The 22,175-nt window shown below is 42.0% G+C and overlaps 1 protein-coding gene across 2 annotated transcripts; it reads right to left on the bottom strand.

Moving 5' to 3' along the window:
• Positions 1–115: 115 nt before the first annotated feature.
• Positions 116–22,011, bottom strand: TKT (transketolase). Of its 2 annotated transcripts, XM_084214842.1 has the most exons (15): positions 21,817–21,910; positions 18,830–18,876; positions 16,947–17,064; positions 15,476–15,589; positions 14,734–14,831; positions 12,875–13,066; positions 11,941–12,059; positions 10,993–11,186; positions 10,294–10,458; positions 9,528–9,684; positions 4,989–5,119; positions 3,893–3,976; positions 3,632–3,725; positions 1,953–2,075; positions 116–379 (listed from the first exon to the last, which is right to left on the bottom strand). In XM_084214842.1, the coding sequence occupies exons 3-15, from the start codon at positions 17,028–17,030 to the stop codon at positions 192–194; spliced, it is 1,743 nt and encodes a 580-aa protein (XP_084070968.1). In that variant the 5' UTR covers positions 17,031–17,064; positions 18,830–18,876; positions 21,817–21,910; the 3' UTR covers positions 116–191. The 2 variants fall into 2 exon arrangements, with proteins under 2 accessions (XP_084070968.1, XP_084070967.1); XM_084214841.1 differs by lacking the exon at positions 18,830–18,876 and having other exon boundaries at positions 21,817–22,011.
• Positions 22,012–22,175: the final 164 nt, after the last annotated feature.

Below are 22,175 nucleotides of genomic sequence, written 5' to 3' on the forward strand. Positions count from 1 at the left end.
CAGAGAGGAGGGGCCCTAAACATGCAGGTATTCCCCCACAACACCAAACCCCCACTGAGAAAAAAAGAGATGAAACCCCAGAAGGTTTTTTAAGCTGGTATTTTTATTAGAACTCTCTACATAAAGCACCTTTGCCTGCCTTAACCTCTCCGAACGCAGCTCTTCCGTTACACGGCACGAGATGCTTCGATCTACTCGGCGTTCCTGGACTTGGACACGGCTGCCCTCACCGCCTGCATGATGGCATCCTTGTCAATGCCAAACATCCTCAGCAGCTCAGCTGGCTTCCCGCTGCGGGGCACGTGGGACACGGCCAGGCGAGTGACGGTGACGCCGGGCTCGCCCACCACAGCAGCACACACGGCTTCGCCCATGCCACCTGTGGAGAGAGGGCACACACGGCACTGATGGAGTGTCCCAGCAGGAACATCTGTGTGTGTGGGGCCTGCAACTTACAGCCTCCATTTCCAGCCTCAGGAGAACACCAATCACACGTGTCTGAATGGGCTGACTGCGAACTGAAAACCCTGTCCTGTGCCAAAGGCATCCTGAGGACAAGCAGGCTGCCATTTCTGAAGTACTCAGCCGTAAGCAGCAGGACACACCTGCCTCTCAAGGGCACAGGACTGTCAGCAAGCTCTCACCACCTCAGCATCAGCCACCAGGAACCAGGTTTAAAAATACACTTTGAGTGAAGAGCATTTACAAGTGTACTTAATGTGCTGAAATTCCAACCAATCTCAGCAGCGCTTCAGAGTTCCGTGTTCTCACAGTGCCTGTACGTGCTGCTGGGCACCTCTCTGGGTTATGTAATGTATTCACAACCTTTGCTCAGAGCTCAGCACTGACTCACTATCAGTCACAGGGACAAAGGATGCAACAGGAACTGCATGGAGGCAGGAGAGACACTGGAAGCAGAAGTACTAGAGAAGAAGAAAACAGGACTTGTGTCAAAAGCATGTGCTGTGAGACCTGGTAGAAGAGACACCTTAGTGCTGCCCTTCAGAGAGTGTATCCAGGATCACAGGGCTGCCCACAGCTCCAGGTGTGGTGGGATTTAACCAAACTGAGCCTGCAGCCAGGTGCAGCTCTGTGGATGCAGCTGGCGAGCTCAGTGTGATGGGGCCTGCAGGCACAGACACCTGCCCTGCCTGCACCACTGTGCCAGCACAGAGCCCCTGTTCAGCACCTCACAGTTAAGACTCTGCTGTCTTGCACACCTGCAGTAAAATACTTGTCCAGAGCTGAACACTGAGCTAGAAAATGATGAGGTTCAGTGATCTATCACGATCCCTAGTCTGGAACAAAACATGGTGTATCCAGCACTTAGAGTAGAACTAGCTCACTTCAGATACCTGGCAAGAGTGATGCTCACCTTCAATGAAGATAATATTCTCATAACTATATCTACTAATTTCTGTTAGTAAGATATCTATAGTGGTGGAGAAGAAAAAGGGAGGAATTTATCCCAGAGTAACTGTGGAAAAACTATGGAAACTACCCAAACCATCTGATTTCAGGTAACCTGGAGCCAAGCTTTTGGACACACGGAATACTTAAACCTGCACAGCAGTGGTCTCTCTTGCAATTTCACACCTGCAAAGAAGCTGCTGTACAGCTTTTCAGAGAACATGCTGAGCAGAACCCCTGCAGCACAGCAGGAATTTACAATTTCACTGGGCACAAATGGATTAATCCAGACTTCACTTGGACCGAGCACAGAAAGGGCACACAAGGCCAAGTTAATCAGAAAGGCAGCCCTGATTAGCCCTTAAGTCTTTGGAACCTTTCAACCCTCAGTGTCACTTTACAACCCTAACAGAACCAAAAAAACCCTGAAATCTCTCTTTTGCTTTCATGGGATGACAGCATCAGGTCTCTCACTCCTCTGTCAGGTCAGAAGCTGGGAATTTCCAGCCTCTGAGGGCTGTGACCTCCCAGACCCTTCTCACCTTCATGGTAATGGTCCTCAACAGTGATGATTCTGCCCTTGGTTGCCCTTGCATTTTCAAGTATTGTCTTCTTATCCAGGGGTTTTATAGTGAAGGGATCAATCACACGGATGTAGATTTTTTCTGCATAAATAAATGAAAATTATTTGCAACAATGAATTGCAACATGCAAGACAATGCCAGTGGTACAGGCAATGGCTGTGATCTCCTACACCATTATGAGAACTGCCCACATGAACTCCCAGGTACCTGTACCTCTAGCTCATCTACCACAGAACCCAGCCAAGCCTGATTTTTATATATATTCTTTCTCCATGGACCTTGTGGAATAGTGATATCCATTTATTCACAGACATGATGGAGGAGGCTTGGATGAGGGACTCAAGGTTACCAGGAGCACCCTGGTGAAAAGTAATCTAACTGGTTTTCCCCAGTCACCAGAGAAATCCTCCTTACTCAGGCTGTCAATTGTAATTTTTTTGTTCAAGACCTTTATTTTACCTTTATTGTCAAGCCAAGTGCAATTTCCACCTGATTCTTTGGTGTGTAGGCATTCTGAATTCTTTTTTCACTGCATGCTGCCACCTCTCAGGTGTGCCTATCTGTGCTGCCCAGCCCTACCAGGGCACCCTTAAGGTTGTTTGGCACCAAACCCAGATCTGCCCTGCCCTCATAAGGCAGGCCCAATGGCTCATTAAAGCTGCACACAAATGGCAATTGTTTATAAAGAATAGCAATTATGTGAGGTTGTCTCTAGTCCTGGCTGGCTGAACACTGGGCTGACTCCTACACATGAAGAGGCCCTATTGTCATTTTGTGACTGAAGGCTCTTCAATGGCCAATACATTTTGGGTATTAGACCCTGCCTCTGCACTGTGGGATTATCTCTCCAGAGGTGATTACTGAGACTTCAAGACCAGCAGAGCATTGTAAAGCACGGTAAGTGTAGAAAAATAACAATGGTTCTGAAAATACAATTTTCAAAATGTCCTAAGCCTGGTGACTCAAGGTCATAACAAAGTATCAGTCCACCCAGATGCTGCACACAAAGCTCCCCACAAGCCACAGGCAGCATTACTGTATTATCTCCTATTTGTAATCTCTTCCTGAGGAGAAGCTCCTGACTCACAGATGGGTTTTTGATGGTTTCTTTCTCTTATTTCATTGAAGGGTTACCATTGTTGTGAGATGTCAGTGACTTGAGCACTGCCATAGATTTGTGCCCCTCCCACCGTGGTTCAGAGCTGCTGCATTCAAAGGAACCCAAGTCAGCAGTGAGCCCAACCCAGGGCCAGGTGCCCATGGGCACACACAGGTGACAAGCTGTGGGTTGGGACCTGGCCCCAGCCTGTTTGCAGCCGATTGTGCTGTACCAGACCAGGTGCCACTCCTGCTTCTCACACAGTGTCCCCAGGCCTCTGCCCACAGATCAGCAATTCTAAGGAGACCCTGATGTGATCTGTTGTCAATTTTCATGGCTACTGATGCTGCTAAGCCAACTGAAACCTCCTCTCTTAGGTGAGACTGGCAGCTGCGTGCTGTGCTGTACTGTATCAGCTAACGGTGCCTGACTAGCTGCCTGCACAGTGTCATTCATGTTTACCAGTACAAAGGGTGAGCAGTTAGGCTGACTGGTATTGATTTTTTTTCCTGTGTTACAAAAAGGAAAAAAGCCCCACCTTTTCTCAGCTGCTCTGCTGCAGCCAGTGCTTCATGCAGAGTGACTCCTGCTCCAATCACAGTCACTTGGTCATCCTTACTCTTCAAAACCACCTGCAAGAAAACATGTATTTTTAACACTTAATCTTACTGGGATTTTTTTACATTTCTAGAGATTTTAATGAAAAGATCAAATCTTTGCAACACTTTAGAGGGAAAAGGGCTTTTACAAAAGGAACACTGCATATATTTCTGATTCTATTTATCTGTGCAGTATTTACCTTTGCCTGTCCAATATGGAAGTCCTCATTGTTGTTGTAAATGACAGGGTTTTCAGGACGACTGGTTCTGATGAAACAAATGCCCTGTTTCCGAGGTAAACATGTTAGAAGTTAGGAAAACAGAAAAGTGTTGACATTCTAGTTGATAAATTCTATGAAGAAAAATACAGCAAAATTACTTTTTCTGTTTGTCTGATGTTTACCCTCCTATGTTGCCTCTGGTTCTTATAAGTAAACTCTGCCCCACCAATTCCCATTAGTCCTTTGTGGCAGCTGGTTGCTTCAAACAGTACAAATCACTTCACCTCCTCTTAAAGCACACTGATAACTTACAATTTCCTTTCTGATTCCAAGATACTTATTTCTCTTCTGTTCTCTTGTGGAAATGGAGAATCCTACTTGAGACTCTTGGAACCTTACCATACATGTGCAACTTTTACTCTGTCAGTTTTAAATTGGTGAAGAATGCTTGGTTGAAAGCAAGGAAAAAGGCTTTTCATCAGTTAAAGTTCAGATGCCCTTCCAGAGGAAGTAGCAAACTTGTACTTTAATCTGTTCTTCCCACTTCTTTCCCCACCTCTCATCTTTTTTTCCACAAACCACTCATCATATTTGTTACACTCCTTCACCAAAAACCTGTAGTAGCAAGATTGGATTTTTTCAGATCATTTTCTTTCTCAAGAAAAACTTCTATGGCAGCCAAGGAAAATACTGATCAAGGAGATGACCAAAACTCTCAATATAGAGATTTATCTTTCCATATACAGCTTCAAGTTTGACCCCAGAGATGAGGTACTAGGAGAGCACTTTTAGGTTTGCTAAAGACCTACACTTTAATTCAATATAGATTCAAACTGCACTTGTGTAATCATTTACATCTCCCCAAATCTGGCCCACAACATTCAAGATTGTTCATTCTGCACTAGCCTGGACAGAATGTCTGCAACCTTTCCTTGAAAAGAAAACATCCCACTGCCCCAGTGGAGCCTTGGGAAGAATTTACGTGGGTAGAGACATGCAAGAAACATGCCAGAAGCAACAAGAGTAATACAAAAGACAGAATTATTCTCTGACTCAGAAATACTCTGATGCAAACCTTGGTGTTGGCAGCTATTTCCACTGCTTTTTCAGTGGCTACAGCATCACTGGGGTAAAACACAGTGGAGTTGGGAATAGCCCGGAACATGCTCAGATCCTCCAGCCCCATCTGAGATGGCCCATCCTCACCTGGAAGAATTAAAGCAGGGTTACAAAGGAGCAAGTGCACATTTTTGACAATCAATATAGAAGTGAGGTTCAACGTAAACCAGGCAAAAAAGGAGAAAAGGATAAAATCAGGCACACACATGACATGCAAGTCTACCTGCTTGAGAAAAGAATCATCTTCTCCTTAAACTTGGAACCATCTAAACAGTAAATAAGGATAGAAAGAGACTAAAAAGAAAGAAAACTGGGATTAAAAAGAAAAAATAGGAAATAAAGTATAACAATAAAACAACACGAAAGGAATACAACCAAATAGGAAGGGAACAGATATAGAAGGAGGGTCACAAGATATCTAATCATCTTCAGATTTACATGTGCTGAGGCAAAATTTATACTTGTCAATAAGTGTTCCTCCATATTTAAACTGCTGGAAATGTGAAAGGAGAATTGCATGTGTCCCATCAGAAATGGAGATTGCAATTGGTACAACTACTCTCAAATTCTTAGGCTGATTTCAAGATTAAATGAAGGGTATGTATGTACTTTTTAATGCTGTAATGAGGTCTTTTAAGGAGCAATAGGGCATCTGTGTTGTTAATTTAACAACTCAAGCACCTCATGGCACAAACTGCAGATCTATGAAAAGGAGCTGTTAGCCAGGACACGTGCTGGGTGCTATGATTTTCCATGGTTAAAGAAACAACCACCACAACACCCCCCGCCCCCAGTGACCTTATGTAAGGGAGCTTTGGGAATGGCACTGCTCCAAAGCAGCCATGCACAGAGCTCTGAATCCACTCATGTCACAGCCTGCAGCAGCAGGGCTAAGAGCCTTCCCACATGCACCCACTACCTGTTATTCAAGAAGGACGAGTTCACGAGGAAGGAGGAGAATATTTTCCTAAGAGCAGCACAAAATTCTGAAGAACTTTAAACACGTTAAAGAGATCAATCATTGAACTCTGTCACTGCACATTGCTAATGAAGGAAGCACAGACCAGGAAAAGGAAGTGTCTTGGCTTTCAGTCGTGACATAAAGAAACCCTCTCAACATCAGAGTTTCTAAATGTGTGTACTCTGAGTGAGAGGGATCCAGTGGACATTTTCCTTTCCTAAAATGCACTCACACAATGAAGGCATAGAAGGAAAATGAAATTATGGAGAATAAAATTATCAGGTGATAATTTTAATATCCTGAATCTGAATCTTATCCAAGGTAGAGAGTTACTCATGCTTGTCCAGCTTTTGTTATGGTGGTGCCAATACCACCAACATTCAAAGCTCCTCAGTTCAATTCAAAGTAACTTACAGACTAGCACCAAGTTGAGTCTGGCCCCAAGTCTTTATGAAAATGTCAATTTATATGGTTTTGGAATACCACAGATCAAATGAGAGTATAATGCTCACTACATCTGCAAAAACTATATTTATAGCTTTATAAAAGAAGTAAATGCTTAATATGAGCAGTAGCAAATGTAAAACAGTCTAAATGATTGATATTTCTATTTCTGACAGATGTACACTATGATTTCTTTTCCTATATGTTCAGTTTGAAAATACAGATTTTTCCATTATTGTCTTACGACCTTATAACTTATTTAATGTTTCAGTCCATCAGCAGCTATTGGTCTAGGAGTGAACTTGTACAAGTTCAGAAGTCATTGTGATACCCATTTCTCATAAATTTAATGGTTCAAATTTCAGTGCAGCAGAAGTCCAGGTCTGCCTAGAACTGCATACAAAAAACTTCAATTTTCACCACAGATCCAGATTGGATTCTGAATTCCATGCAGATTTGGAATTCCATGCAGGCCCAAAGTTTTAATAGGAAGTATGCTTCATTCATACCCTTTCATTTAAAATTGAATTTTTTAACTGCTACAAGATTTTTCTGAATAACTTTGTTTAAAACTCTTCATATAAGTTGCGAAACTTACATTAACATCATATAAGTCTTTATAAAACTTTATATAGCTCTTTATATAAGTTGCAAAACTTTAGGTTGAAATTCTTTTTTGAAAATCAAGTTGAGGCTTGAATAAGATTTGTACCTCAAACAACTTTATAAATCCAAGTCTGCACTTCACAGTCACAGCTCCCAGCAGAACATCTCATGTGCTGAAAATTGAAACTTGGAAGTGTAGTTCTAGGAGACAATTCAGTTTTATCTTCTCAAATCAGCAAAGACCAAACCTAATTGGCTTTTGCATCAACACCCTGCTTGCTTAAAGTCTGAAAGTGGAAGGACTGATTTTAATAAGAGGCTTGTAATAGAATCCCTCCCTTAACTGCATATACAATATGTAGTCTCTGCTCCATAGAACTTAACTGCTACAAGTTAAGTTTGAGGTTTAGGATGAGATTATATGTGTAATCTTTAAATCTTTATCAATATTACAGATCAACTATTTTGTTTTAAATGAAAAAAAAAATCCAACTCTTTGCCAACCCTTACTGCCAGCCAAAACTATTAAATAACTGAAAAACTGATGTAGGCAGTGAACCTTAATTTGCTACCCCTGTCAGCTCTCCCTCTCTTTCACTTTCCCTAGAAATACCTACTAGGTTTTCAAGCATGAATGTCTACTTGCATTTTTCTTCTTGGTATGCAAGTCTGTTCCTGTTTTCATGGGTCATGTCTATGCATTTCAGATAAAAAATGAAATTCTCTTCCTCCTTCAAACCAAAGCCAACCCCACTATGATCTGATGTGTTCCAAACAGTTACAGTGAGAAGCCAAAACTGCCCTCAGCCAGTTGGACTGAGATGTGCTGGCTCTGCTGCCTTGGTCTCCAGAGGCAAACCCTTTTCCCACACCTCTCAGGTGGATGGACTGCAGGACAGGGTCTGGACAAGCAAAATTCCTTCTGCTGTAAGACATCCTGGGTTTGGCTGGGATAGCTCATTTTTTTCTTAGCTGGTACAGTGGAGTGTTTTGGATTTAGGATGAGAATACTGTTCATAACACACCAGTGTTTTGGTTGTTGCTGTGTGGTGTTATCCTAAATCAAGGACTTTTCAGTGTCCTCATCCTCTGCCAGATGGACAAAAAGCTGGGAGGGACCATGGCCCAGAGAGCTGGCCCAAGCTGGCCACAAGGACATTCCATACCACAGAATGCCATGCTCAACATACAAACTGGCGGGGGGGAATTGCTGGAAGGGGCTGACCACAGCTCTGGGACAGGCTGGGCATTGGTCAGTGGGTATTGAGAAATTGTACTGTGCTTGTTTTTTGGAGTTTATTTTTATAATTACAATTATTATTAGTAGTAGTAGTAGGAGTAGTAGCAGCTAACTTAAAAGTTTTTTCTGATTCTCCTCCCAATCCAATTGCAGGGACAGAGTGTGTGAGTGGCAGGGTGGTACTTGGTGTCCAGCTGGGATTAAACCCAGCAGATCAGGCTTGTGACCTCCTGAGGAACCTCAGCCTTCCAGAGTCCATGGGAGCTGACCAGATGCATCCCAGAGTCCTGAGGGAATTGGCTGATGTAGCTGCCAAGACACTCCCCATGAAAAGTCACAGCAGTACCAGGTGGAGTCCCCAGTGACTAGAAAAAGGGAAACACTGCACCTGGTTTTATTAAGGGGAAAAGAGAGAATCTTGGGAACTACCAGCTACCACTCTGTGCCTGGGAAGATCCTGGAACAGATCCTCCTAGAAGCTGTACTAAGGCACACGGGAAGAGGGAGGTGATTCAAGACAGCCAAGGGTAAGTCCTGCCAGACTTTGAGCAACCTGGTCTAGTGGGAGATGTTGGAAGGAGATGACCTTTAAGGTCCCTTCCGACCCAAAACCTGTGATTCAATTTTCTGAATTATGTAACAGCTTCACAGTTCTGTTTCATTAGTATGTAAGAGATTTTGGATTTTTTAAATCGCCATATTAACAATTTCAGTAGTAAAAAATACTGGGATAAGTTGAAATAGTTATTCCAAATATGTGTTCTCTGAAGTGTTTTTGATATTGATGGACAAGAGCATCTGTGCAAGAACAGTATCATTAGTAAGAGAGAGATTCCCAGTAAGAGACTGGGAAACAATGGTACAGTAAACACATGACTATTCTCTCCACAGAGGGAATATTCTCCTCTCTTTTTTCATCAACTGCAAAGATGAAATGGAACCTGAACCCCTCAGTTTCAGTCCAACCCCTTTATATCAGTCTTTACTTGTACAGTAGCAAAGCTTGTAGGGAAAAGTCCTATTTTCACCAGGCCAAAGAGGAAAAACAAGGCCCATGACAGCTTGAAATTTTTCTCATTCTTTCTAAATACATCAGAAGTGAACTTGCAAATACAACTTCCTGCTATCACTGCTGCCACTGTTACACCAGCCCAGCTACAGTACAGCTTGCCTGTCCAGAGCAGGATCCATCTGGCTGCCAGACACCTATCAGGGAGTGGCTGGGGACGCCATGGGTCCCTTACCGATGGAGACGCCGCAGTGGGAGCCGCAGAGGTTGATGTTGCTGTCGGAGATGGCGGCCATGCGGATCTGGTCGAACGCCCGTGAGAAGAAGGTGGCAAAGGTGCTGGCAAAAGCAACGGTCCTGTCACGAGTGGCACAGCCAACTGCAATGCTCACCTGAAAGAGGGACATTGGATAAGAACAGTGAATTCCTCATTTATCAGTGGTTTCCAGGACATCATCTGTGGGACTTCTTGCCCTAAAAATTAGCAAGAAGCTCTCAATGCAGATTGAAAATCTGTTTAGTCCTGCTTCTAATTGCTGGCATTTCCAGAAAGGAAAGGAGTCAACTCACCCTCCCAGTATCTATTCTCCTGCATCTCCTTGCTCCATGCTTCAACTGCTAGCTCTTATTGTTGACTCTTACTGGCAGCTTCTTTTCTTTATCTGCTTAAAGCAACCATTCAAAGATTTTTATGACTTATCCCTCTCTTTCTTCTCCTGGATCAAAGGCTTAGGTTCTCAATCCAATGGACATGGTCTTGCTATCTCCAGAAGACAAAAATCATCATTAGTAATAGGGAATGGATTTACCTGTGTTATTTGGACTGCTATTTACTAAAGGGCCCTTCTTTAGCGAAATGGAAATTAGAACAATGTTCCTAAATTGGTTTTTACTACAATTACCTCACATTTATTTGAAAAACAAGTATTAGACCCCCAGTGTAAGGGGACTCACGCTGAATGTTCATACTGATCTTTCAATAAACCCCAGGGAGCAGTTACCATGTTCTGCTCAGCAATGTAGCACTCAATGTAGCGACTGGGATGTTCCTTCTTGAAGAGCTCTGAGAAGGTGGAGTTCTTTGTGTCGCCATCCAGGGCAATCACTCGATCGTTGGCGTGGCCCAGTTTTGCAAGCGCAACCCCGTAAGCCTTGCGGGTGGCCCACTGCGAAAGGAAAACACACCAGGGCTGCTGTGACTTGCTGCTTTCTAGAGGCCTTTTTTTTGTTCCTGTTTTATTGTTTTCAAATGATAGCAGTATCGAAAGTACATATGAGAAAGGTGACACACAGAAGAGTAAACAAACCTACAATGAAGCATTAGAAGATACATCTGTATTGAAATTGGCAACTCCCCACCAATCTGGCTAGGAAATGTTTAAACCTTGCTTTCCTATCATGGAATTCACTGAACCTCAAGGAGTTTCTTTAATTTCAAAGGCACATAAAGTAGTTTAGAAAATTGATAATGATCATGAAATGAAGGAGTGATTTGAATCTCCATATTTTAATATATTTATATACCCTTTCGATAGCCAGCAAATTGACTGTCTGTGTCACACCACAGAAATAGGTGTCTTCCTACTGAGAAGAGGTGGGTAGTTGCAAGTGGGGGAAGAGATAACACAAAACCTCCTGCCATCTTGTTAACAGTCTCACACTTTGAAATATCTGACAATTCAGTGAAAAAAAGAGGATACCTTTTCTCCCACTTTGTAAGTTGGTGGAGATGGCATCTTAATGTTTCTAATATTTACTATAGGTGCATCTTCTTCTGGAAGGGCTGGAGAAAGCTTTTTCTTGTTCTGGATTCTGTCATCTATTTCCTGAATGACCTGTTCAGCCATATTTTTTGGAAGGGGCTTTCCATGCCAGCTTTCCTTATCTTCAACACCTGTGTATTTAAAGTCACATTACAAGTAAGAAAAGTATAAAAACAATTTAGGTTTTTAGCTGCAGATTTTAACAGATGAAAGTGCAGTGGAGTATGAGAGTCCAGTATTTTCTTCCAAGGAAGAAATTCTTTGAACAATTACAGTAGTATTCAATTGTATTAAGACAGACATATTTAAACAAATAGGAGGAATTTTACATAATCTAAATCAGTGAACATTTCCCATGAAATTTCAGCAGTTCTATTTAAACAAACTCAGATAAGTTTGAAACAACAGTTAACCAAGGTGACCAATTCAAACAAGATCGCTTCTGATGACTTTTATCTGTGCACCTGGCACTAACAGCCAAATCACCTCTCTGGCTGATACACTTTTCCATCAGTCACTGCAAATAATGAACTTTGCTTGCTTACTCAATGAAAAGGAGTGAAGATATTCACTGCTGTTATTAGTATTTATCTGGTCAGAAAAGCAAGCTCAGAGTGCTGCTAAATGCTGTGGCTAACGGGAATCATGGCAACCCTTGACACACTGAGTGTGCATTTGCTCCATCCCACAGATAGAACACTCTATAGCTGGCACACGTCCCACTTGATAGGACCAAACCAATTTTCTCAGCAATAATGTTGCTGACAGGCACAGAGGGTCAATGACCTTCTGCATGCTGTTGCTCAGATGTGCAGCTACCTGTACTGCAGCACTAGGTATACGTCATATCTACATGTGTCTGCAAAGCAAGAACTGTTTTATTACCTGATATGCCTTTGCCTTTAAAAGTCTTTGCAATGATGGCTGTTGGCTGATGTTTGGCCTGGCCAAAGGCTTTGCAAAGCTCCTCCACACTGTGTCCATCCACAATGATGGCATGCCAGCTAAGAACACAAACAGATCAACTGTTTCTAAAGGGTTTTAGCATGTGACACTCTCTGGTAGTCAGCAATAACAATAACAAATACTAACTTCATTCCAGTGCAGTGTCTTTTTAAGAGACCCAAAGTATGCCAGAAACATGAACTAGCATTTATTTGAGACCATAAAAAATAGCACAGCTGCTTTTTTATAATGCAAAATGAATAATCACAGGGGGATCAACAACTATGAGCAAAATTCACAGCCCACAGATAACGAAGTTATCCTACATTTCTTCAGACATAATGGCCATTTTTAATCACAAGAGCAAATCGAACATCTAGAAATAAGATGAAAACTGACAATAGAAGTTGATTAAAAAAACCCAAAACACTCAGGCATAATTTGGTTTCTATTGTATCTGACAATTTTTTTTAGCACGGACTTTGCATCTGCATAGAAATATGAAACTAAATGAAAGCCAATACACAAAGAACTCTCTTGCTTTCCATGCTGTTTTTTTCTGATCTACTTGCTATAATAGGACATGTGGTTACAGTTCTAAAATCTGAATTTGATGTGTTAAAAACAGTTTTAAGACCCTTGACAGATATATCTGGGCAAGCAGTCCTTATTTTTCCTCAAAACCAACAAATTTTGCCACTTTCAATATTCCTGCTGCAGCCCTAAAGTCGATCAATATCAGGCATTATGAAAGACCCTCTTCCTTGCTGATGGAATCCTTTAGAGCTGAAAGCTCATTTGAACAATTCTGAGAAGCAAATAGAACATACATTTTCAAATGAGAGATTATCCTGAGCTTCTCCCACTCACATACCCAAAGGCCTCGCAGCGTTTCTGGTAGATTTCAACGTGATGCTGCAGAGGAGCAGGGTCACTTTGTCCAAGACGATTAATATCAAATATAGCAACAAGATTATCAAGCTTGTAAAAGCCAGCAAAGGCCATTGCCTCCCAAACAGAGCCTTCAGATAACTCTCCATCTCCAAGCAGACAGTACACTCGATAGCTAGAAGAAATTAAAAATGAAAATAAATTAGGTTTGATTTGTGAGCACTATTAAATCAAAACTCCTCCAATAATTCATAGTAAGAATTCACTTCATTTTTCTCTCTCAAACTCAATTCCCATTGTTCAATGCATTCACCTCAGCTAAAGTTATGTAACTTTAGACAAATCAAATTAAAATAGTTATGAGCTGTTACACATTAGAAAAATAAGATGAGAAATACTGCACTCCTTTCCAAACCTTTGTCTCAAAAAAATCAAGTCTTAAGCCTCCCACTGCAAGGCTTGACTGAACAAGCCCATTGAACACTGTCACTGTGACTCAGCAAGATCCTGAACAATGTAGGGACAGTTACCTCTGCTTCCTTCTTCCTCCCATATACCCTCTGGAAGGGCAACAAACAGGAATTAATTTCAGGAAACTCTAAATTAGCATGAGCTCAGCTATGGATTAAAGCATACTGCATAACAAATTCAGAGTTCAGTAAAAAGAGAACCAACATTAAATGACTTTGTAGACTATTTCTCCAACCACTGAAGCCCTTCATTTAGGTAAAACTCAGTTAAGCAGCAGTACTGCCTCATCTCTACCAAATTCAGCCATAGCATTTGTCTTTTACTACCACTCTTCTGGACAACAGAACTTTGTAAATGTTTATTACCCACTAAAATGAAAAAAAAAAAAGTAAATTATTCTTCAAATATATAATTTTAAAACAAAATAATTGAGATGGCTGTCAGTGACTATTTTTTTAACTCAACATGAAGCTATAACAGACTTTTGATCTGATTCCTACCTGCCTTCAGCTAAATGTGAACTCCTTGCACTGAAGCTGCTCCCCAGTGCTGCACGCAAGACCACCTTTTCCTTTTGTCATGTAAGCACTAGTTAGATTTTTTCCACACGTAGCATCTGCTAAACTCAATTAAAATCAGCAAGTCATCTTTCACAGAAATGATTTCAAGCTAGTGAAGTGTAGGACACATTAACTGGGCAGCCTATGCTCGGATGTACTAGAACTGTCAAATAAAATATATCAACCACATCAGGCTATTTTCCTCCTCATACAGATTTGCCTTTAGACATCATCTTTCTTGTGCACAAAACAAATGGCAGGAGCAGTCATTTTTGTCTCTGTGGAGTTGAGTGCCTTTCTGATAACATTTTGGAGCCCTACTTTATGATTCAATTGTGCTATTATTGACCATAATGGTTCCTTATCCAACGTTCTCCATTATTTGTCATCTGACTTTGAACAGACCTCTCCAGCTTGCACTTTCCTTCTAAAGGGACACATCCAGTCTCAAAATGGATATCAGTTACTCTCTGGAACTTAGAGGCTCCTCCAACAACTCCCTGTCTTCTCTGTTCAGGAACATCAGCTTGCAGTGCTGTCAGGTTACAAAAGAAACACACATATGCACTAATTGTTGCTAATCTTTAAAGCCTTGGTAGTTTCACTGGCAACTGCTTTGTAATTATCCATCATTTAAAACCTGAATTTGAAATCAGATTTGGGATTGAATAAAGGAGAAAGATAGATGGATAGATTCTATCTATCTATCTATCTATCTATCTATCTATCTAATCTATCTATCTATCTAATTTATTTTAACAAAATTTTCCCATTTAATGCCTGTAATCATGAAGTGTGAAAATTGAATTACCTGGCTCTGTCAAAGAATTTGCCAGTGTATGCCATTCCACAAGCAGCACCAAGACCCTGCCCAAGGGATCCAGTAGCCACATCAGTGAAGGCTTGTCTCTGAGAATAAAAAGATAATGATTTTATAGTTATGAAATAGAGGAAGTCATTTCCAGTGCTAGAAGATAGTTCAACATACACCAAAATGCAACTTCTCAGCCATAACAATGTGCAAGTCCCTCTAAATCTTGAAGCCCTGATTTCCCTGCAATGCAATTTCCTTCATGTTGACTGTCACAAGCTCACTGGGCACTCTGAGAGGGAATGGAATTTCTCAGCTATGCTTCTGATGGCAACAGTTAAGAATTGATGATTTTGTATAAAAAAATTTCAATTGAAACAACTGGCTGGGAATGGAAAGACCAATGAAGTGGCCAAACTGGGTGTAAACTCTTGAAATATCTCTTAAAGCTGCTTAAAGGGCAAGTGAAGCCAGGATGAAACTACCTAAACATTTATGAAATGGAAAATACTGCCATGCAGGGCTGTAGGGGAACTTTACTACTACAATAAAGGTCATTTCTACATGCTCATTGAAATACATTTCAAATTCAAATTCAGTTGTGAAGCCATAAATGCCATCATCCTTCTTACAAGTCTTTATCTTTCCTGTACTGAACAGCTGGCAGCCAAAATTGCTGTGAAATACATACACTTGTTGTTTCACAGAAAACACTTTCATATTAAAGATTATGAGCACTCACTGGCACTGGGTGTCCTTCTAGGACAGAATCAATTTTCCTCAAGTTCAGTAATTCTGCTTCTTGTAGAAAGCCAGCCTCTGCCCAAACAGAATATAAAATTGGTGCTGCGTGACCCTAGAGAGAAACAGAAACGGTAAACAAAACACAAGTTTCACAATTGCCAACTATCAGGACAAAACTCTACAAAGCTGACAGACCCTGAAATCAGGTTCTTGTGCCCCTCAGGAACACGTGGGGTTACTAAACATTTTTACAATGCACACATCCACACTGATGCTTATTTCCAAGTTCCCCATCCCCTGCTTATAGCACCCCAGCAGGATGAGCAGTGTTATCTCGCTAGAGCTTCCTTCAATATGAATGTACTCAGGGTTGAATGCAGTGAGTGACAACAAGGCAAAGTTTTAAGCTTTGTACACTCAGACCTTTGTGGAGCAGTTGTCTTCCACTCCTGGAGTCATCAGGACTCAAAAGAGCACAAAGAGTTTTGAAGCCATTTAGCAACTCTGGACAGAAACACTGATTAATTAGACAGCTAAAGTAAACATGAGGAAGTGACTCTCAGTGCTTCATCACCTCAGCATCAACTGCTTGCTTCTCACTCAATTCCTTCTTTCAGAAGGCAACAGAAATGGCAACAGTTACATCCAGCACAAAGACATTGCCATGGGCTCCATAGCACTACTGTGAGCCATCACTTGAGGAAGTCTAACTCAAAGATGGAACGTGCATCACTGGAGCACTTCATCTGCTACGTTTTACATCATTTGCCATGTTTTATGCCATTTATGCCATGTGCCATAACACCTGCCTTTATGCCATATGAACAGTATATCACTGTGATTTGCAAGGACACAATGTAAAAGGGGACAGAAACACTAACAGGCAGCACAGACTGGGGCTTAAGTGTTTTCTGCCCCACAGTGGCTTCAGATGTGCTTGTGACTTTAGTACCATACTGGCACAGTAGGAATGCAAACTACAAACTACTCACTAACCTGCCCTGTTTCATGTAATGATCCCTGAGAATCTGGCAGGAATTAGTGCCCACTGTGACATGGCTGCAGGCAGAACAGCAGGGCTGCATTTAACAAGAGAGCACAAAAGCCAACTGCAACTGCCTCGTTAGAAGAATAAAATAGACCTTACTGCATCCTGATAGACTGTATAGACGATATAAGATTTATTATTTAACATTACAGCAACTTAACATAGTGGAGTTAAGACTTATCAGGACACATTACAAAGACCCTTTTAAAACTGTTTTTAAGTTATATTGTAACTTAATTCAGCCAGTTTCTTTCTTTCTGAAGCAGCCAAATTCCAGGCTCAAATATTTCCAACAGACTTCTCTGCAGATGTAAGTGTATGTAAACACAAGTCAAAGAAGACAAGTCAATTAAATCTAGAGACAGACAGCTCTTTGCTAGCAGACTGTAACGGGACAGCAAACCAGTAATTATTTATTTACCTTCGAAAGAACAAACCGGTCGTTGCTGGCGTTTCTGGGGTCTTGCACTTTGTACCTCATGGTATGGAAAAACAGCACAGACATAATCTCTGCTGCACTGCAACATGATGTAGGGTGGCTACAAGTCAAGAAGACCCAAGATTACCACTTGTGTTACTGTTTGCTCAGGACCACATCTTCAAAGTATCACTTCATCAGACCCCAACTCCTCAGCATTTAAATACACAAATCTGAAGTGTTTGATATCCCACCCCTGTGCTCTTCCCCCAGTGCCAATCAAATACTTTGAGACAAAGGGAGCCTCTGATCTGGTTGAAATGGGTGTTCAATCAAGACCCTGCTGATAGTTCAAGGAATTGTTTTTTAGAGGTCTCTCTTCTTCTCCATGCCAAGGACCACCACCTGAAGGGGTGGCTGAAGCACAGGACAGTCAGCCACAGACTGTGTCTGAAATCAGACTCCACTGATTTATCTGGTGGCAGAAATTCACACCAATGCAGAGGAAACAAGGGCAGCTTTCCACAGAACTGGAGCCACTCGCTGAGTGGAGAAATTAAAAGCATGGCATCAGGACTTGTTCAGGCTCTGATGAACATGCAGGGATTGGTAATGCAAGATCAACTTCTGCAGAGAGTTCTGGAACATTTATAATAGTATAACTTAGGAACCATTTCATTGTACCACATTAGAGCTGACAGAATAAGAATTGTGATTTCTAAAGAGGACATTAAATAATGCAATTCTTGTTTCATCTTCTACTGAAACTGGATATGGAAATTTACTGTCTCCAGTAAACACCCAGATACATGTTGTAAAATACTAAATTGCTTAATATTTAGCTAAGATGGGAACTAACATTTTCTACATTTACATCTTTATAAGTTTGAAATATTGTATGAGTTGGTTTATCAAACATTTTTAAGTGCCTGGTATAGTCTCTCCCATTGATTTGTCTAGGATAACAGCAGCATGAATTCATACTCAACTATAACTTGCCTTAGGAATACACAGACCCATTTCACAGGCAACTGTGCCATAATGTACCAAGTGAATATTAAGTTATGTGAAGAGGTTATGCAAGTAGCAAATATGGAATTATTCCATTACAAGGTATATACTTCATTAGAAGTGCAATAGAAGGGCACAGAATTACTTTTATTTATCTAGATTACTGTAATTTACATAACAATCACTGCAGTTCTTATGCACCTGGAATGGGTGGACCATTTGACCACTTGGGGGTACCAGCCTTGGCTTTTCACTTGCCATAAAGCTTAAAAGGGGTAAGAAGGCTCCTTAAAAATCTTTATTGAGTATGGAAAATAGCATTTTTCAGGTTTTATTGATGTGAACATAATTCTTGACATCAGCCATTGCTACTGAAGTACAGGAAAGTGGATGATGAATAGTAAGGAGGTTGAAAAAGCAGTTTCTTCTCACTTCCTCTTCTACCCACATTTCCTTTTCATCTTTAGCAGGCTATTCTTCAAATATTTGATCCTCCTTGTAAAACAGGATAAACTGACTATGAAAGTGTCACTTTTGTTTCCTACATGTACATTTACCATGCATGTTAGGATTAGACAACACTTTCACTAGAACTTTAACCAGAATATTTTCTTTTGATAGTAATAAACCTTCCCACCCAATATCCCCAACATAACTGTAATAAGAGAACAAAAACATGCAAAACACTAGCAAAATACAAATTATGGTTAGTGTCCATCCCTTAGTAAGTACTCACACACAGGGAACCAAGAAAATTAGCTTTAAACCATGGTTCAAACATATTAGTAAATATTTATGTATTTGAGTTAATCAATAAGCCTTACATGCTTGTTTAAAGCTTTCATTCCTTTAATTTTATTAACTTTATACTTAACCATATTTCTATGAACTCCTGGTCTTGATTAAAAAAGTTTTAAACCACCTAAAATGGTAGCATGTGGAAATAAAAAAAAAGTAGAAAAATTTAATGAATTACCTGAAAATTGGAAAAAACATCTTGTTAAAGCTACAGGTTAATTAAATTAATTTCTACTATCAGAAATAAAAAAAACCCTTAACTTTGAAATACAGTCCTTCGGTAGGAAACCAAACCAAAGTACAATGGAACACCAAAATCCTGGATCCACACACAAAAAAGGGTAAAATGATTGCTCCAAGTTAGTTTTGTAGGGGTTTTTTATTACTGTGCATCAATTGATATTTGTTCCATCTACATGTATCCACACATTTCAAAGGATAGCAGCGGAAAGCTAACATGGAACACTGAGTCAAAACCAAAAAAAAACTGAAGAAAAAATTATCTGCAACAAGTGATCACATCACCTATTATGAAACTTAACTGCCTCTTAAGAAACTCTTGCAACTTCCACTTTTAAGAATGTATCCATCCTGCTCTAGGAAGCCAAGACACTTTCAAAACTGCAGAAATTTATCATCAGCTACAGCAGACACTCTACCCATTTCAATGGGAATGTGTGCACTACTTATCTAAAAGAAAAAGCTCTTCCACACCCCAAAGCAAGTATGGTCAATCTTTACAACTAACCTAATCAAATTTTTTGCCCACGTAAGTAATTCTGAGCACAAAATTTTTTTTCCAGTTCACTGAATTTTTCCACTCCAGCTGATGAAATACTCAAAGTGATGTGTTGGAGCAACTTCAGGACCAGACTGAGTTAGGTCTTGTCCAGGCAAAGACTACTTTCTTTAACAGAAGGTAAAAGAAGTAAAGACTGCAAGAACTAACTGGTGTGACATATCTACCACACCACCATTTGTGTTGCAATACATGGCACAGTTCACAGTTCACAGAAATTACTTCCTTGAAAGTAGTAGGAAGGTCCTCTTTTTAATGAATTGCTTTTATTGCAAGTATTTCCTTCAGTTTTTACAAGCTACACCTTTAACAAACATGTATTTCCTTGACAAAGTCAAAGCCATCATGACAATTCACATTTTTAACTAACTGTAAGCTTCTATTTAAACTTAACTCGAATTCAAACATCTTTTCCCATCCTTAGTGCACACCAGCAATTTAAGCAAAGCATACCATCTCAGTTTTTGGAAAACATTCATAATGCACAGCTGCTTTGGAAATGTACATGCTTTGCCTAACTCCACAACAGACTGAATGTCTTTTGGGCACATTACTACACCATCATCTTGGCAACCAAATCTTATTAAGAAAACATATTACTTATCAACAGACTCTTCTCTCAAGAGCCCATCTTTCATAATCTGCTTGTTATCAGGTTGTGTAATAATTTCAGACTACACAACTCCAGTGGCAGAATAAACCAGAGGGATTAATGAAATGCCTTTGTGCTAGAAGGACTCAGTATTGTAGCACAGATGAACCAGGGAATAAAAAGCTTAAGTAGAACTACATTTACTGTTTCTTCATCAGTATGGTGAGAATGGTTTTACTGGTGAATTGCATGGACCGTGGAAGAGAAACAGAGGCTGTAGTATGATCCTTATTCTTTAACAGCACATCAAACAAAACAGAGAAATAATTTTATGTGTTGATAAGACAACTGATACCAGACATCCCTGAGACCTGCTTAAAACACTTACTGGAAGCTAAACACAGAAGCCCAAGCTCTACAAAGCACAGTTTTTCAATTTACACTTTCAGACAGACTTGTGTAATACTGCACACTGTAGCTCTGAAACAAATCAAGAACTAAAAGGTATCCCACAGTATTTGGTATCCCATAGCTGTCTCTCCAGACTGGAGCAAACAAGACAGATTTGTTAAAAAGCACTGCTCTGACTTGCTGAGAGGTTTCCCGCGTCCAACACCCCATTTCACAGGAAGAACAACAGCAGCACTTTCATTTGCTGTCGGCAAACGGAACGAGTAAAGTTCAGCTTCGAGAGCCATGTGAGGGAGCTCATGCCAGGCACAGGGTGGGGACCGTAAGGCAATTCAAAGAAGCTTTATAATATTTTGCACATCACCCTTCTTCACAGAAGCCTCAGCATCCAAAGGATTCGTTCAGATTCTTTTTTAAACATTGCAGCTAGTTTCAAAGAGGGCCAAAGGAGGAAATTGCAACAAGACGGGATATGTGTAAAAAAGGAAAAAAGCCCAGCACTTTATATGGAAACATTCATATATTTTTCAAGCAGCAAGAATGGCTTTAATTTTACATGACTAAAAGCTGATTGTTTGCAGAGATTTTTTTTTTCCATAGGTAAAGCGCGATCAAAGAAAGGATAACCCTGGAATCTGCACACATCAGAGCCCACACTAAATCCTGTCCAGAGGCCTGAATAAACTGCCCATTGGAGACCGCGGGCATTGCACAGATAATCCCACTTGGGCTCACTTGAAATTCTGTGCAGAATTAGTTCCAACTGACGGGCACGCAATGAAAAAGAAGCCGCTTGCGCCTCGGGCACAAATTCTTTGGTTTGCAGTCCTGCCCCAACTTAGTATTCTCTCCCAGTCACAACACCCGCCGGCACCGGAGACCGACGTGGCCCGGCCCGGGCGGGCTCTGCCCGCGGAGCCCCCGGCCGCCATTTCCACACGTGCCGCCTCCGCATCCGTCAGCGCCGGGGGCGCCGGGGCTCCGCCGGGATCGGCCCTGCCCCTGCCCATCCCCGCGCACGCCGCCCCAGCGCTCCCGCGGCCGGCACGGCCGGGCCCGCGGCATCCCCGCACCGCGGGCGGGAAGCGGACCGCGGGAACGGGGGCTGTGCTCCCGGGGCACCGGAGCGTCTCCGGGCAGCGGGATCCCGGCACGGCCCCTTCCAGCACCATCCCGAGGCCGGATGCAGCCCCGGGATGCGGGAGCGCGGCTCTGGTGCGCGGCCGGGGCTGGGTCGCTGCACGCCCGCCTCCCTCACTCACCCGGAGCCGGCCGCGGTCGTGGCCTTGATGGAGCTGATGCGGAGCCGGTTGGCCGTGTCCTTCAGCGCCTGCAGCGTCTGCTGGTCGGGTTTGTGGTAATCCTCCATGTGTGCGACGCGGGAGGGCTGCGGCGGGTCTCGGGCGGTGGCGGCTGGACCTGGTGTGAGGACGGGCTTTGCGATGCGGCGGCGCGGCTCACCGGGGCCGAGCGCTGGGGCGGGGAGAGGAGCGCGGGGAGGGGAGAGGAGCGAGGGGGCGGAGAGAGGAGCGGCCGGCTCCCTCCCTCCATCCTCCCTCCCTCCATCCTCCCTCCCTGCCTCCCACGGGCGGGGCGGGCCGGGCCGGGCCCGCTCTGCGCT

The sequence above is a fragment of the Fringilla coelebs genome, assembly GCF_963513975.1.
Source record: "Fringilla coelebs genome assembly, chromosome: 13".
Lineage (NCBI taxonomy): Eukaryota > Metazoa > Chordata > Aves > Passeriformes > Fringillidae > Fringilla > Fringilla coelebs.

Bases quoted from the DNA above. Each gene is read 5' to 3' on its own strand.
- TKT (XM_084214841.1), bottom strand. From the start codon at position 21,923: ATGGAGGATTACCACAAACCCGACCAGCAGACGCTGCAGGCGCTGAAG. The intron at 2,076-3,631 runs GTGGGGCTTTTT...TTATTTATGCAG, and splicing joins AGCAGAGCAGCTGAGAAAAG to AAAAAATCTACATCCGTGTG. The intron at 380-1,952 runs GTGAGAAGGGTC...CTCTCTCCACAG, and splicing joins TGAGGACCATTACCATGAAG to GTGGCATGGGCGAAGCCGTG.